The sequence below is a fragment of the Aegilops tauschii genome, chromosome 6, assembly GCF_002575655.3.
Source record: "Aegilops tauschii subsp. strangulata cultivar AL8/78 chromosome 6, Aet v6.0, whole genome shotgun sequence".
NCBI classification, from domain to species: domain Eukaryota; kingdom Viridiplantae; phylum Streptophyta; class Magnoliopsida; order Poales; family Poaceae; genus Aegilops; species Aegilops tauschii.
This window is the reverse complement of record NC_053040.3, coordinates 15385849-15403618: the sequence shown is the minus strand read 5'-3', so window position 1 is coordinate 15403618 and position 17770 is coordinate 15385849. Positions and strand designations below refer to the sequence as shown.

Genomic DNA, 17770 nt, shown 5'->3' with positions numbered 1-17770 from the left:
AATATGGATCTCCCTATCTCCTCTTCACAAAGACCAGCAAACACATGCTTCTAATTAATTTGAGGGAACCTTTAAGAAGTACCTGGTCATAGAGATACCAGAGACTTCACAAAATGGACATGACTATTTAAGCGACAAAGATAATGCATGAACGTGCGGCTGCTCGTCTTAACACATGACACTGATCCACCGTGCAAACCCCGCACGCACCACGGAGATATTAGGCATGTAATGATGGTTTGCACTGTATTTGGGCCAACCCTGCAGTTGCGTCCTTCTTAGATTCGTAGTTTTATACGTTCTTGGATAGTCCAAAAAACAAAAGCGACACTAATTATTCATGTAGATGTTTATACTACAAAGAAGATATTTATTAGAGGACAATGATCAATGAAGTTTAAAAATTCCATTCCAAAATAAACATTGTATCAAAGGATCCGATCTGTAAGCATTCTCCCTTTTCTGGAGTAACAGTGTGCTGAACTTTTCATGCGAGGGTAGAGCAATATTTACTAAATTCAATGCTTTCTAGCTGTTCTTTAAAGCAATGGATCCTCTATATCCTTACAGTTCTTTACAGAATAGTACTTTGTGGCATATAATAATGCATTACTTAGAGCTAAACTTATCAATTGGGGCACATACCTACTTGCATTTTCCTCCGCTCTTCTGCCATCATTTTCCTAGAGCTAAGTGCACCTTGTGTCTCCATGAACAACAACTTTCAGTTAAAAGTGTTGTACAAAAGTAGGCATATTAGCAGATCAGAACTTCGGAAGTGGTATAGAATAAACACTGGAACATAGCTCCTGATATTGATTTAGCTATTAAAGCGGGAACATAATTTGCATACCAAGTAAGTTCACAAAGAAAATCCACACCAAGAGATAAGAGAACTTATATGGACATGATATTTTTTAGTGAATCCAGTTTATATGGTTTGTTTTTAAATAATGTACGGCTACCTACTGTATTTAGAATTTAGAAGAGGTCCTTCAAAGGATCTGTCCATCGCAACATGGCAGGATCTGCTCATTGATCTGTATTAGATATTTAGATTGCACACCATTAGCTTTTGTTTTTGCACACCATTAGCTTGTAGTGCAGATTTATAGAAATTGACATTGAGCGACATTCCTTTTTTTTAGAAAAGAGGCTACTGAGCGACATTCTCGAACAGCAGTTATAGAATCCACTTCTAGTTTCATAGATTCATGTATCTGAAGTAGTAGTACGGCTGCGGCAACATGTCTCTTATTCAGACTTTCGAAATTTACTGGATTACAATACAATCATGGTACTGAGAGGACAGATGAGCACATGCAGTTTGGATGAAAAGCTCTCTATGAATAAATCGTACCTTCTGATTTCCATCTATTCACAGGGGCTAGTGCCAAGGCAAGCTCAATCCACCTCATTCCCAGGCTCAGCAGCATCATACGATGAACAAACTCGGCCAAATTGCACAAATTAGGTGATCCCAATCAAAGGTGATGGTCTTACTGTTGCTATGGGCTAGCAGGATGCATCTAGAGATAGGAAGTAAAGTGCATGAATCAAGATCTCGGGAAGAAGTTGTATTCTGGCGGTGATCCGTCCGTAGAATATGGCCATGTCGAGACAGTGAAGGAACGCTGGCCACGGTGGAAACCTTGGTCTGGACCTTGGCGAGCATGCTAAAAGAGTAGGACGCCTTAGAGGTGTTCCACGCCAGCGGGCTTCAGGATAATGCAATTGCAACCTGAAACACGTAATAATATGCTGACATAACATGGATGAACCAAAGAAATCATAAATTTGTGAACATGCTTGCTCTGACAATCACCCAGATCTTGCTGGTCCTACTATTGTCCTTCCTCGTGAGGGCCATCATGATCTGCGGGAGGCTGAACGGGAGACTGCCGCCGCGGTGAACCTGCCAGAAGTGGATGGTCTTGCCGTAAGGTGTTGGGCGCCTCCTCGAGATCATTGCGCTTGAGAATTTCCACCGCATGAACAACAGGCCGCCCTTGACCTTGAATTCATGGGTGTGCCGCATCGTCTTGTCATCGTCCTGCAGCGTGAGCAACAACTCATTGTCTACGATCTACTCCAAGCCAATGAACAGCGCCTAGGGTTACATCGTGAAAACATTGTGGGCCTTTTCCTTCATTGTCTATTTCTATTTCTAACGATTCGTGGGCCTTGTGGTCTTTTTTTTCCTGCAGCGTGAGCAACAACTCCTCTTTTACGATCTACTCCAGGCCAATGAGCAGCTCCTAGGGTTACATTATGAAAACATTGTGGGCCTTCTCCTTCATTGTCTATTTCTTTTTCTAACGATTTGTGGGTCTGGTAGTCTTTTTTTCCGAACCTATAATAATATCAGCAATAGAATTACGTGGTCTAATCTTCACCGTAAATAACTCGGCCCCACCAGATTAACGGCTTGTATTTTCTAATTAATGCGGTAATTTCTTGGGAGTCACAAATTAGTATAGGTAGGTATAGATATAGAGGTATAGATATAGATATACACAACCATAACTCATTACGTTGTCTTCCTTGTCTAACTCCAACTAATTTGCTCAAGTTTGAAAATAATTAATGGGTATTCACAATCATAGAAGATGTCCAAGATAATATATTTGTATGTGAAAGTTCTCTTCCTTTTACTAATCATTCATGAATTGCTTGTATGACCAATATTGGGATTGTCAAGCTTCAATAGATTTCACATTCTAAACCCAATGTGAAGCTACTACTAGGCATGTATGAACATATAATTTCAACTTCATGGTATTCAATTCATTCAACAATTTACTCATAGGATATAAGTGAAGCACAAGAGTAAATGATAAACTACTCCAAAAAGATATAAGTGAAGATCAAGCGAGTAGTTAAGTAAATGGGTAGCTATTTAAGGACTATCTTTTATTTAAAAACTTCCATATCTAAGTATTTTATTAAAACAGCAAGCAAAACAAAATAAAATGACATTCCAACAATAGCACACATCATGTGAAGAAGCAAAAACTTAGGCTCAACCGATACTAACCGATAATTGTTGATGAAGAAAGGTGGGATGCCTACCGGGGTATCCCCCAGCTTAGATGCTAGAGACTTCTTGGAATATTATCTTGGGATGCCTTGGGTGACAAGATTCATACTCCCCACCTAGCCGCCGCCGCCCCGCTCCCCTCTCCTCCCTCGCTCCGCCCGCCGCCGCCGGAGGAGGCCGACGGGCAAAGCCCGCTCGGCGGACGGCGGTGGCGGGAGACCCTCGTCGCGCGCGTCTTCGGCCCTGGACGAAGGCCTGCATCTAGCGGCGGCTGCATCTACCCAGGCGCAGGCAAGCCGGGGCGGCGGCCCTGGGCTCGGCGGCGGCGTTGTTTCCTCCTCTCCCTCGGCTCGGGAGAATGGGGGGCGGCGCTGAGGCTGGCCATCGTCGATCTGGTGCGGCGCATCTGGATCTCGCGGTGGAGGCTCTCCGGCGGGCTGCGGCGGCGACTCTCCGATGTTCGGCGGCCGGCGGTGCGCGCGGGTTGCCTGGGGTCCCCTCCCTCGGCCGGGGAGCTGCGGTGGTGGCGGCGTGCCGCAGCTCTTGGATGGCGACGTGGCGGCGCCGCGACGGGTGTGTGGTGGTCTGTCGGTCTTCGGCTGCAGCGGGCGGTGCTGTGGCGCGTTTCGGCTGCAGGTGTTCTGTCCTGCGTCTTCGGCGACGCTGGACTCTGCGGTGGTGGGGCTGCCATGCTCTCCACTGCAGCGAGGAGGGAGGATGGCGGCGCGGCGGCGCCGCTCTTGGAGGTGGGTGCGGGGCTGCCATGACGGCGCGTGGTGCCGTGGTGGTTTTTGCTGGCCGTGTTAGAGGTGGTTGGCGGGGGCGAGCGGTGTAGAGTGCTTGGCCGCCGTCAGTGGTGATTGGTTGCGGCGAGGATGGGTTTGGTGAGCCCCGGTGAAAGCCTTGCTCGACCTCGGTCGATGCCGGCGTCGACGGCGTCTTAGGACGTCGTTCCCTCGTTGGAGGCATCGTCGTGGAGCCCCTTCACCTCCCTCGTCATCTCAGCCACGGGCTCTTCTGGTGAAAACCCAAACTTCGGCCTTGGCCGAAGTGGGCGTCGGCGGCGTTCCTCGTCGCTTCCCTCCTGGGGGTGACGCCTTTGGAGGTCCGGTCCTTCATTGGCTGGCGGTGGCTCTGTGGTTTTGCAGCTTCGCCGCCGGCTAGGCGTGTGCGCGGCCTCGGGGCCGGCGTGGAAGTCGGAGCGGCGGCTCCGAATCTAGTTCTCTTGGAGGGGTACCGGCATTGGTCACATGGGTGACAGTGTCGTTGTCCAGCCTGGTGTGCGGCCTCGGGGTCGGCGTGGATGTCAGAGTGGCGGCTCCGGATACGGTGGTTGGGTGTCGGCTCCGGTTGCTCGGGTGGCGAAGCTGGCGGCTCGCATGGTACGCGGCCTCGGGGTCGGCGTGTGGGGTTTCTGTCTGTACGTCGGAGCGGCGGCTCCGGAGATGGTTGCAGGGTGTCGGCTCCGGTTGCTCAGGCAGCAGAGCAGGCGGCTCGACTGGTGCGCGGCCTCGGGGCCGGCGTGGATGCCAGAGCGGCAGCTTTGGTCTTGGGTGTAGGGTGTCGGCTACGGGTTGCTTGGGTGACGTAACCGGCGGCTCGGCTGGAGCGCGGCCCTGGGGTCGGTGTGTGTTTCTTTTGGTTATCCTTGTTTAACCGAGAATGTTAGGTTTTCGGGTCCGGTTTTCCTTATAAACTGGACCAACTCTCTTCTTCTTAATGAAATGCAGGAACCCCCTGCCCCTTTCGAGGTGTTCTCGAAAAAAAAGACAAGATTCATAATTGTTCTCACATAATGCCTATTGTACCTTATCATTTCCAGAATTTATATCACTTAATATAAGCTATCGAAACACTAAAACAAGCAAACTATGCATTGAAAGCAGAATCTGCCAAAAACAGAACAGTCTGTAATGATCTGGACAATGACCATACTTCTGCAACTCTAAAAATTCTGAAAAGTTAGGACAACGTAGGAAATTTTTATATCAATCATGTGTAAAATTTTCAGAAAATTATTATGTTACAGTAATTTATAGGATTTCCTGCATGGGCGCAAAACTTTCTGTTTTTGCACAAAATCAAGTCAACTATCATCCACACTATCCCAAAGGCTTTACTTGGCACTTTATTGAATCAAAAGCTATAAAACATGATTACTACAGTATCTTAACCATGTGAAACACAAAAATAGTAGGTAGAAATATGGGTTGTCTCCCAACAAGCGTTTTTCTTTAATGCATTTTTAGCTAGGCATGATGATTCCAATGATGCTCACATAGAAGTAAAGAATTGAAACATAATAGGAGCATCATGAAGCATATGACTAGCACATTTAAGCCTAATCCACTTCTTATGCATATGAATTTTGTGAGCAAACAATTTAAGGGAGCAAAAATCAACTAGCATAGGAGGGCAAAACAAGCAATACTTCAAAACTTTCAACATAAAGAGAGGAAACTTGATATTATTGAGATATGTAAAAGCATGTGTTTTGTCTCATAACAATTTTCAGTAGCATCATGAATGAATTCAACAATATAACTTTCACATTAAGCATTATTTTCATGATCTACAAGCATATAAATTTTATTACTCTCCACATAAGCAAATTCATTCTCATTCAAAAGAAAGTGTCGTGGCTTTGATCCAATTTTGAACTAAAGGCATGACACTTTTTTTGGATCAGAGGAAGTAATAAAGTTCACATGTATGCCAAATAAAAGATGCATGCAACTTTTTTTAGACTTCTAAAAATGTCCTGTTTGTAGATATTTTTTTCCTCCTGAGATACATCTCACGGTTCACAAAAATGATCATGCATGTCAAATAAAAGTGTTATCCATTTCTATTTTTAGATTCATAGAAATATCCAATATTTATTTTTCTTAAGATTCATACTACTTCATTGTATACAATTTATTATGTACATCAAAAAAACATTCACTATATTATAAGTATTATTCCATCATACAAAAAAATTCCATATAAACCTTTTATTTGTCTAAAATTAATATGGAGTATCTATTAGTGGAAAAATTCTGCATTTATTAAGTAGTGCCAAAGGCATACATAATTTGGGTGTTGATATAGAGGAGCTTTTCATTGTGCATGAAATTTTCTTAAAATGTTCACTCGACTTGTATAAATTATCTCACTAGATAAACAATATTCCATATGAATGAGCAAACTATTCCATGTACCCCTATTTTCCCTCAAATTAATAAAGTATTACTGTACTTTTTTTAGGCAAATATGTTACTGTACTTCTGAATAGGGAAGAAAAATGGATGGCAAACAAAGTACTCTAGATGCGAAGCCTATCAAAACTCTGGCCCACGTAGATCTGAGACGGAGTTTAGGACATGCCCTTTAGCATTGGAGTTTCTTTGGGCGTGTTCGAGTTTGGAGTGGTGTTCTCTACTCACCGACTTGTGGCGGGAGCTTGATTGTAGTGTTGTATTTTACCCTATGCCTTCTATAAAGCTAAGGCACACGGTCTCCGTGTTCTCGATTTTTTTTTCTCATGGGATACATCTCACAGTTCACAAAAATGATCATGTGTGTCAAATAAAAGTGTTATCTATTTCTATTGTTTTAGATTAATAGAAATATCCAATATGTATTTTTTTTCTTAAGATTTATACTATTGCACTGTATACAATTTATTTATGTATATCAAATAAAATATTCACTATAATTATAATAATTATTCCAACACACAAAAACATTCCATATATACATTTATTTGTATCAAATTAATAAAAATCTTCTGTTGAGAACAAAGTATGTATTCTATTTGTTAAAAAAAGTCTGCATTTTTTTAGGGGTAAAAGGTCTGCATTTTTAAGTAGTGTCACGACACGAAGATCTTAGGCAGGCCTATCAAAACTCCGGCCCACGCAGCCCACATTGGCTAGGTTGTTATTACTCAAGCAAAATGGACTGCTAGATCGTGGCTTGAGCTTCTATACTGCGGTCAAGTTGACTGACAAGGTATTTGTGGAGAAACTCATATCACCTCACAAGGAAGCTGCACCACACCTCGCTGAAGACTATGCAACCGCTTGCAAGGGGGAAGTGCCAACTAATTTCAGATTCATATGAACAAAAAAGGGCTATGGAAGTTATTTACAGTGTATTGTGCAACAAAGTTATCACCCATCAGTGTGTGGCGCAACAAAGTTTTCACTCTGCGTAGTAAGCTGGTAACTCCTGCCTCGGTGTTCTATGCCTAACTGGAAGTTTGCTATCTTTTGTAGTGTGTTTGTTACATGCCAGTTTGCTCCTTGCTAACTCTTGATGTAACTGATAAATTGATTCTTGAACCCCGATATGCTGTTGTTGTCATTCCTTAGAGAAGATCCTTCAAAATATCAGTGTGGTATGCTTTCATGGCAACGTCTATCTAGCATGTTCCCTTTTGATTTCATTGTATTTTCAGTTGCATCATATTTCAGTTAGTACTGCAGTTCAATTTTCAGTATATGGATTATTATTACAAATATTATGACAGTTAGTACTAAAGTTTGTAGTTCAATGTTAAGTATTTACATTATGCTTAGATATATATTTCTCATGGATGCCTGTTCTTTTTTAACCTTTTGTTTTCTTCCTCCTTATTCGTTCCTAAATACCATAGTTGACCTTTCTTTTGTTTGCAAATTTTAAAATTTCTACATATGAATCAGTCTTATCATTTGCATCAGTCATTAATTGTCAGAATAAACCAATGGAGGTGTCATGAATGACAAGCAAATCCAATGAAGGTTGAACTAACATTTCTTCTTGTGAACAATGGAGGTGCCATGATTTTCCCTCTACAACCTACAGCTTGCACTGAGGATAAAGTTTTTTTTCCATACCTGTCTACTTTTCAGGGAAATCATAGATTTAAGAATATATTTTGCAACAAAATTCGTCCCAGTTTACTGCCTTGAAACAACAATGAGACCTTCAACCTATTGTCCATCCTAACATAAAAAGTTGCAAATTGTTTTGTTTAGCAAGGATTAAGATTTAAGTTGCTCGACTAGTACAGTAGTACTTGTCTTCCAACCAAACTAGTCGCTCAACATGTCCATGAGTTGGTGGCCTGGGGACTCGTAATCCCCATGCTTCTTTTCTGATTGATTTTAATGAGCAGCAGGGATAACTAACCGTGCTACTGTTACCATGGCACTATATACACATATTTTTCCTCTTGAAACACATGATAAATCACAACCATATCAATCTGAAAAAGAAGAGAAATGAGAAATAATATATATTCAGTAAAAAATAATAATTCAAGAATTAGTAAGTGCACATCAGTGCGGTGGCTCCAACTCGCTTGTCAGCCGTCGGATCTGGGCTGTTGTGTTGTTTCTGCATAGCGTGAGCAGATCTGGGCTGCTGTTGGTATATATTTTTTCTGCTCAGTGACTTGAACTTAGGTGAGTAACTTGCTTTCCCTGAATTTCATGATCAAAACAGAGAAGAACTTAAGGGACACAATGAGGGGGGATGAAACACTCTCGGTGATGAAGTGTACATCAGTGCGGTGACTCCAACTCGCTTGTCAGCCATTGGATGTAGTGCGCCTCTGTTCTGTTGCTTCTGTAGAGCGTCAGCAGATCTGGGCTGCTGTTGCTATTTTTGTTCTGCTCAGTGACTTGAACTGAGGTGAGTTAACTTGCCTTTTCCTGAATTTCATGATCAAAACAGAAAAGAACTTAAGGGATATAAAAGGGGGGGGGGGGAATTGAAACACCAGGAGGGATGTACATGCTTGTGGTGATCAGTGCTTTATATTTACGTGGGGACAAATGCATTGGATATTTTGTTTAAATAGGAGGGATATATCTAAGCATATTGCCACTGGGAAAAAGTCACTCTGCTGTTCAGATTCATAAACTTCCATAAATGGGTTTTACTTGATCAAAATTGGAGGTTAAGATAGCTTGATTTTTTTCCACTGGGGTTAGACTTATGTTTTACTCAGAAAATCCAGCTAACTATCTCTGAAATAAAAGAAAAACGAACCTAATTAGTCTGATAAATTTTCTGCTGGACATGTGCACAGAACTTATTCACCGTACGATTTCTGAGGAGTATCTCCATACTATTTAACCGTCACAACCACAAATGCCAATCTTTCAAACTCCTCACAGGAAGAAAAAGGGGTATAGCAAATCAGGAATATTTATGCATGGACGATCACTTCATGCAGATAGAGAGCATTCCTTGCTCTATTTACACATATATCATATTCCTTCTGCATGGTCGGCGTATATGGTTTGTGGGGTCAGTTCTGTCTGGTCGAGCATGTTACTGTATCAGGGGAAGACTGCATTCTGAGATCAATTGACTTGTTAATCTGGAATACAAGAAAATGGCACTAAGCTTCTCAACATGGACATTCTCGAAAGCTAGGTAGTTATATGAAACATCCTTATCTATATATACTGATGTTTATGTATGTATGTCCAATGTATCCATTAATTTACATCCTTGGTCCTCATGGTGCTGCCACTAAAGTAGACCATATGTATTTTACTGAAGTGGGAGTAATGCCAGTTCGCCGCTCAGCATAATGTCCCTCTGATATATATGAATCTACTTTCCATTGATGCAACTGATGTACTGCCACACAAGGACGAATACTTTAGTTGTGTACTATAGGAAAAACATGATTCTTCCATCCTGAGACTGGGTGGTTGTATTGAGGGAACCGCAACTATTTTCTTATGCTTGCCTTGAATGGTATACTTCAATTCCACGTGCCTAAGACTAATTAAGTTGACCAAACTGGTTCTTTTGTAAGTTTGTAACCCAGGTAACTAATTCTGGAACAGAGGAAGTTAGTACTTCAGTATGAGATAGTTACCATATTTAATGGAAGTTGAAAGAAAAAACAGATAATTGCTCAGTTTTTTCTGTTCCACTAATATATGCTTAGTGATATTATGTAAGGTCTCGCCAGATCAATACTCTTTGCCGTCTGATTAAGATTCAACTGGTGGAGTTGTCGAATCCATGCCTCTGCACACACCTGCTGGACAATTTTCCAGGTATACACACAGTCTCAGTGTGCCATCATGTTTCCTATGCCCTGCACCTCCCATTAGTATTTTCATTACCGACTTTATGTTATCAAATAGTGCCAACAATAGCCAGGGATCAACTCTCGTCTGTAAGGCCCTGTTTCACACTCTAGACTCGCAAGAACACTTTACTATTCTTATGTTTATGGCCTCTATCACACAGAGATCTGCCTTATACACTGTATTATCTATTATTCCAGATGCGACTGCCTTCTCTTTCTGTGCAACACTGCAATATTTTTTGTTTATCTGCTGAGATCTACTTCTCTATGCAGTGCATTCCCTCATCACAGTTACTCAGCGTACAGTCTATTGGGGTGATTATCGAGATCCAAAGATGTGATTTAAAACTTAGCATTTTGTTTTCCTATATGATATTACTATCAAATAAATAGTAGATACACTAAGTTCTGTATACAGTAAGTAGTCCTATCGCCGTTTGGAGAAAACAAGGGGTCCATGAGTTCTCATTCTTTTCTGCTTTGGTTGCAGACCTGTCCCTCTGTCTGTTTGCTGTGGGTGAGCCCTTTCAGAAACCGGCATTGTGCTGTGTCCCAGCAGTTTATATTTATATAGTTTGTAACTTCCATCTACAACGATTCTAATAAGCATCAACATCCAATATCTGACATAAATTCAGTTCCTTTTATATACTGCTCACACAACAGGAGACCTATGTCTATCATCTGGTGTTATCAGCGTGTTTCTTACATATGATTCTGCTTTAGTTTTATTCTGTTGCAGTTAATAGCGTGTCTTCGGCTACTTCTATTTATATATTACTCCCTCCACCCGAAAAAACTTGTCCCAAACTTGTTTCTCAAATGGATGTATCTAGCACTAACTTGGTGCTGGATACATCCATTTGAGGGACAACCTTTTTCGGACAGAGGGAGTACTTTTGAAAGACTGACTATGAATTCAGACCATTAATATGGAAAATACGATAGAATGTGGTGGCAAATTTAACGAGCGATTGCAGGTCTTAGCAAAAGCAGAACCTAGGTGATCAAAACTAAGGAGAAATGAGATGGGAAGGAGAGGAAATTACAGCTAAGGAGGGGAGGCAACAGACAACCCAAACTCATAGAAATAGAGATAGTGGTGGATCTTGAAGGATTCGAGGGCTCTCTCCCTGCTGTTATCAGCGGCATAGTATGCCTCCATGAACTCCCGGTACTTGGTCGGATTCCTTGCCTCGTGCACCGTCTCCAGCGTCGGGCCTATGCGGCACTCCATCTTGATGACGAGGGTCGCCGCCAACAACCTTGCTGCTATGGAGTTGGTGACCACATGGTGCTGTGCTTGACCCTCGCCAGCACCCCATTGCTATTGGTGATTATATCTCAATGACTCCGTGTGGTGCCCAAGTTGCTGACAAATGCATCGGATACTATGGGACGATGAGCCACCTTCTGTCACCCTTGGATTGGGAGAGCATGGTGAGGAGGTGGGGGCTGCAGTGTGGGAAGAAGCCAAGCGTGACGGTGACGGTTGGGTCTGCGCATGGTGGGTAGTAGTTCACGATTCATCTGGGTCACCCCCTCAGGGATGGGTGAGCCGGAGCGGTGTCTGACAAAAACAAAGTGTGTGCCTGTACCTGTAAGAAGCCGAACTCCTTGCCGGCCTAGATGACATGGTCAATGTTCTCATCTAATTATATTTTTCCAAAACATGGTTGAACGAATTATGTGTTGTCATTTCCATTTTTTCCCATGTTCAGATTTTAAGACTGATTTGGGAATTACCAGTGTTGTCAGATATGTGGACATGGGCTGTGAGCTCATGCTCTCCTTCCACTAAGAAAGGCATGTAGCCTCGAACTCGGCTTACTCTTTGAATTTTTTTTTTGGAGAACTGCTCCCATTTCTACCTGGTGGATTTATTATTTTGTTAGTAAGAAATCCATCTATTTGAATCTGATCTAGATTTGTTTCTTCTTGTCATTGGTTGATTCGTTACTGAAATACTGCACTTGCTTCTCTTTTTCGCATTGCTTCATGTCACTAATTAATTTCACGCCTTGCTGTTGGCTGTTCATAGCTGCAGAATTGCAGAGAGTTCCATCCAAGAGCTTGCAAACCACTGGAAACAATATCATGTGGAAAATTTGCCTCTGTTCTATATTCTGTTTTCTGCTTGTTTACAGATTCTTTGTAAGTGCTTCCTTGGATTGGCGTTCTTGTGCTTTGGTTGTCAGATTGCTGCTGTTTATGATCTGGTAACAGCTTTCATGTAGTTTCCTTGTCGTTGCCCTGGTATTTTCTGTTGTTTCCATACAGGTTAATCGGGAGTACATATAAAAATAAAATTACTGTTTTCATTGCCGACACAGTGAAGTCGCTGTGTAGGTAACGGTGACAGATTTAAAGAGCATACTTTTTATATTTGCATGATCTTGCTTAGATGTAGAACTGGGTATAGATAACCTTACAATAACTTGGAGAGTGCCTTAAATAGAAATAATTTAGTGAAGTTTCACGACCTTACTTTCATCTAAATTTTAATTGGTGGCCTACTGAAATGGTAGTGAGGTTTTCTGATCCTTCACATACCATGCATATTTCTTGATTTCTTATTTTGTGTAACTCGTACAAAAAAATTATGACGCATACTGATGGACAACAGCTATTTAGACATTGCTATTGATTTTTTTTCTTTCTTTGAGATGTGATGCCTAAGATGCATAATACTGCCTGAATGTTTCTAGGACAATGGCTGTTGATATTTTTAGTGCCTGAGAAGCAAAATCACACACACACACACACTGATGGACAACAGCTATTTAGACATTGCTATTGTTTTTTTTTCTTTGAGATGTGATGCCTAAGATGCATAATACTGCCTGAATGTTTTTAGGACAATGGCTGATGATATTTTTAGTGCCTGAGAAGCAAAATCACACACACACACACACACACACACACACACACAGTCGTGAGTTTTATTTCCATGATATCAGCTGTTGTCTATATCTTTTTAGTGGTTATTTTCAAATAAAAATCGAGGTTGTCACCTGCTCATAAGTCATAAGCAGCCTGCAGGTACCAATCCCCATCCTTTTCTCTTCCTGAGAAGCAAAGATGAATTATTTTGAACTTTGGATTAGTTGAATTGGAAGGTATGTACGTACCAGTTACGGTTTATCAACAATGCATTCCACTTGTGTGATCATCTCGGGTGCCTTTTGTAAATTTCAGCGTTGCGGTGACCATCGGGCCTCACCGGCAAATTAAGTTTTGCGTATTATCGATGGTGTTCTGTTCTGATATATAGGTGAGGAGTAGTAGGAATCGTGGCGATGGATCTTTTGGCTGGAAATTTGGTTGCTGCTCTGCCACTAGGACCTAGAAGTGCCCCTGGTAGCAATCCTGAAATCGACTGAAATTTGATACTGCCTGCTCCAAACCATGCATTGATGTTATGTTCTGATCTCTATCCATGCTTTCCCATTGTGGCAGAAGCTACAGTAGGTAGATTTCAAAAGTTGAAATCAGAATTTCCATACGTTTTAGTGCTGTATGTTTAATGTTCGATGATAAATGCGATGTCACCATGTACTTGCAAATGCAACAAAAGCAATAAAAGCAACGCGTCCAGTATACCAGTAGCATTTTCACCAGCTGCAGCCTGGAAACATTTTATTACAGAATCGAAGCAATGACGCCAATGCGTTTCCAATCAAGTTGAGCTTAATCAGTACATTCCTGGAAATAAACATCCAAAAGTATACATGCATGCATACATGGATCGAGACGAGGCGTGCACAGGCAAGATTGATCTATTAGGACCAAATATTTCCAAACTCTGCTGTCTGCGTTAATGCGCTGACAGAAATATTCGTTGAAAAAATAAAACTGAGGCGCAGAATAAGAAAATAATTACGTTACAGATAGCAAGGTGGCGGAATGGATGGCTAACAAAAAGTAACAGAGGGATGCCTTGGGTGCAGGCTTACGGCACCCTTGAAGGCAGACTCGAGTTTAGCGTGTACACCAAGCCTGGGCCAGACATGCATCAGTTTGATTTTGTGGAGGCAGGGCAGGCACTCCATGCCGACCGGTGTAGCACCTCTCCACGCTCCCCAGCTGGAGTTCAGGCTGAGCGTTTGTACCTTGGGCATAGCTCCTGCCTCAAAGCTCAGATACACATTCACGTCTTTGGCACACTCAAAATAAAAGTGCTCCAGAACTGGGAACAACCCCATGCCAACCACAACTTTGTCTTGCGAGACATCTACCACGTAGAGCTTGACATAGACGAGGGATGGGAGCTCGCCAAGAACACGAAACTCATCACACGACAGGTGCAACACCTTCAGATCGAGCATCCGGAGGCAACATAGTTCACCGATCCATGTGGGAACTCTTCTGAACTCCAACCATGGCAGATGGAGTACCTCGAGACGGCGAGGAGGACCATGTAAGGAGTATAGCTGGCTGTTAGGGTCACCACATCCACGCATCCAATTGAGCTCAAGGCACTTGAGGTCTCGGAGCATTCTGATGGAGGACACCAAAGCATCCTCTTGTTCCAAGGTCAAGCACTTGTTTAAAGGCATGCTTAAGTACAATTCCCTTAGATTGGTCAACTCGCTAAGGCCTTTGATATCCTCAAGCGAACTCTCTGACATCTCCCAACAACTCAGGGTGCGGATTGATCTCATCTTCTTGATCCCTTTAGGCAGCCCTATACGTCTTGGAAGCACCAGATGAAACAGGTTGGGCAAACAACTTATGTCTGAAGGAAAGCTTTCTGTCCGCTCGGAATTTACCACGAGAGTTTCCAAATGCACAAGCCCTTGAATTTCTGCTGGGAAAGCTACAACTACATATGTGCCTGAAACCTTCAAATATCTCAGTAGAAACAAATGGCCAATTGCTGTGAGGTCAATTGTCGTTTGCAAAAGCGAAGGGAACTCAAAGGCAAGCACCCGTAGATACTTAAACTTTGAAAGGGGAGGTGTGTATTGGGACTTTGTAAACTGCACATATGATCGAACTTGTGTCATGCTAGTAGCAAGGGTCTCCGATGTTGCACCACCTACACTTGATTGGAGGGATAATCGACGAACCTTGTACTTCCAACTGTGCAATCTTGCCATGTCTTCACAGTTATATGCTACACTGATAAAATTATCTTCTGTACTCTTGCTTAAGATCAAATCAAGCATCATATCGTGCACTCTGCAAGAAAGTACCTCCCCATAAGATGTTCTTCCGGGCTGAATCATACTTCTATTGACAAGCTCATTGAAATAACTTTTTGCAACATCATCCAAATCCGCTCTATGCGAACTACAAACAAAGCCTTCGGCTATCCATTGCCGAACTAGGTCATCCCTCTCAATCTCACGGTCTTCTGGATACATGCCAAGATACAAAAAACACGGGCGGAGATAAACAGGAAGATGCATGTAGCTAAGGTTCAGTATACCCCTCATCTCCTCCAAGGTGGGTTTTGTGACAAACTTGGTACCAAGAGAATTCTTTATGATCTCCCATTCATTCAACAATCTTGCTTCATGGCTAGCTAATAGGCTAGCTATTGTGATAATTGCAAGTGGCAACCCGCCACACTTCCTGAGAATTTCGACCGAAATTTCTTTGAGCTGTGATGGGCATACATTTTCAGACCCAAATACTCTATCAAAAAATAATTTTCTTGAGTCTTGTTCTTTGAGTGGCTTCATTCTGTAAATGCAGGCACGGTCACTCTGACACGCTTTGACAGCTACATCATCCAATCGTGTGGTTACCATTACTCTACTTCCGGTACTATTGTCAGGAAAGGCACAACTAATAATATCCCATGCTTGTTGATCCCACAAGTCATCAACTACAATAAAGTACCTGTTGCAATTTTTGCCGGAGTTATTCATACATTATATCAGCTTATGGTTATAAGGTACAGAGGAATGTATCAAAACTAAAATGAAGGAAACAAAGGATAATGAGAGATGATAACGCGTGTCTTTCAAAATTTAGGGGATATAGATAAAAGGAAATCTCACGTTCATCCCAAAATTTTCTGTCACACAGTTATTGAGAACTAGGTCATGCAAGCATATGAGTGAGTACTAGTAGAGAAAAATATACCTCTTGTGTTTGAGGTGTTCTCTAAGGCAATCAATAATGTCTTGCAGCTCATAAGCATGAGAAGAATCCTTCATCCCAAGCTTTAACTGTAGGCCAACAAGAAGGCTTTTCACTTCTGGCCTTTGGGAGACTGAGAAAAATGCCTTATAATCAAATTGCTCTCCAACCTCATCATACACTTGTTTGGCAAGCGTGGTTTTACCCAAACCTCCAAACCCTACGATGGAAACCACTTTGAGTTTCATCTGAGAATCCATCAGCAAACTGACCAGCTCTTCTCTCGGGCCGTCAATACCAACAAGGCTTGCTGCCTCCTTGTAGATCGCCGTCATTCGGCGATCCACGGCCACAGTTTTAGGACTCGAATTGATGCACTCATCAATGTTGTACTTCTTGCGCCGAGCATTTGCTTCTTCAGCAAGACCCTTGAACTCCTGGATGCGGTTGGCGATCTGATGACGCTTGATCAACCTTCTCAGGCGCTGAGCCATCTTCCCGGGGAAGCCTTTCTTTGCACGGGCACCTTCTTCGATGTCATGAATGAAGTCATCGATGCAGTTCTCCATATCATAGGACATCTCCCTGATGTCGTCCCTCCAGTTCTTGGCCGGTGAATCGAGCTTATCCATGAGCTCCATCTTGTCAAGCAGAGCTTTCATGGCGCTGAGCTCGTCCTTGAGGAACGAGGCCTGCTTCCTCACACCCGTGAGCTTTTTGTACTCCTCGCCGAGCAGCTGGGTGAGCTTGCCGAGGAGCGGGTACAACGCCCCCGTCGTCGCACTGGCTGCCATCCCGATTTAGACTGCTCCTCTGCCCTTCCCTCCTGCGCCGCCCCGGAACCAGAGAGAGGAGGTGTGCAGCGGCGGTGAGCCTAGCCGAGGAACTGGACACAGGAGGTGAGGGTCGCTGTCCTCGTGGCCGGGCACTGCCTTCCTGAGCTCCGGTGAGGACGAACGAAGTTCCGCTCTTGTCGTGTCTCTCGCTGTCGCTGTGGAGGAGAGGGGAGGTTTGGGCGAGAGAAGCTCGGTAGTGAGAGAACGAGTCAGTCCAGGAGTATATCTTATGTTTCCCTCGCGATGTGCATGTGTGTTAGTTAACTCAAAACAGTCTGTACATTGCACTGCACTAGGAGTTAATTACCTCCTACTACGCAATTCGTAACATTGTTTTATTGACACTAATTAATACTCCTAGAGATCCACGCTACATAAGATTAACTACTCCAACCATGCTTTTCTTTACTTGTCGATTGTGGGGTGGTTCAAACCGGCGATGCTTTATGTCTGCCTCGTTCACATTTGACTTTCATGACAAGATTCCTTGAAAAAAAAGGGCAGGAGAACATTGCTAGTATGTCTTATTCATCAGAAGTAGAAAACATACAAATTTTGCACCCTAAAAACGCACGGCAGTTGGGCAGGGACACTTAAAATTCCTGATTGTACATTTAATTACAAAAATATACTCAACAAGTGCCACCTTTTTTTTTGCGGGTGAACAAGTGCCACTTGATGCTGATGATCGAACAGAACAAGCCGTGGAAATTT

At 42.8% G+C, this 17770-nt stretch overlaps 1 protein-coding gene across 1 annotated transcript; it reads right to left on the bottom strand.

Moving 5' to 3' along the window:
- Positions 1-11920: 11920 nt before the first annotated feature.
- On the bottom strand, positions 11921-17258 carry LOC109765014 (disease resistance protein RGA5-like). Its single transcript, XM_045229553.2, has 2 exons — positions 16224-17258; positions 11921-15977 (listed from the first exon to the last, which is right to left on the bottom strand). Exons 1-2 carry the CDS (start codon positions 17012-17014, stop codon positions 14042-14044), a joined length of 2727 nt encoding a protein of 908 aa, XP_045085488.1. The 5' UTR covers positions 17015-17258; the 3' UTR covers positions 11921-14041.
- Positions 17259-17770: the final 512 nt, after the last annotated feature.

What these genes read in the sequence shown, in the direction of transcription:
- LOC109765014 (XM_045229553.2), bottom strand. Translation starts at nt 17,014, where the DNA reads ATGGCAGCCAGTGCGACGACGGGGGCGTTGTACCCGCTCCTCGGCAAG. An exon ending in GAACACCTCAAACACAAGAG is followed by an intron (nt 15,978 to 16,223) that starts GTATATTTTTCT and finishes AAATTGCAACAG; the next exon opens with GTACTTTATTGTAGTTGATG.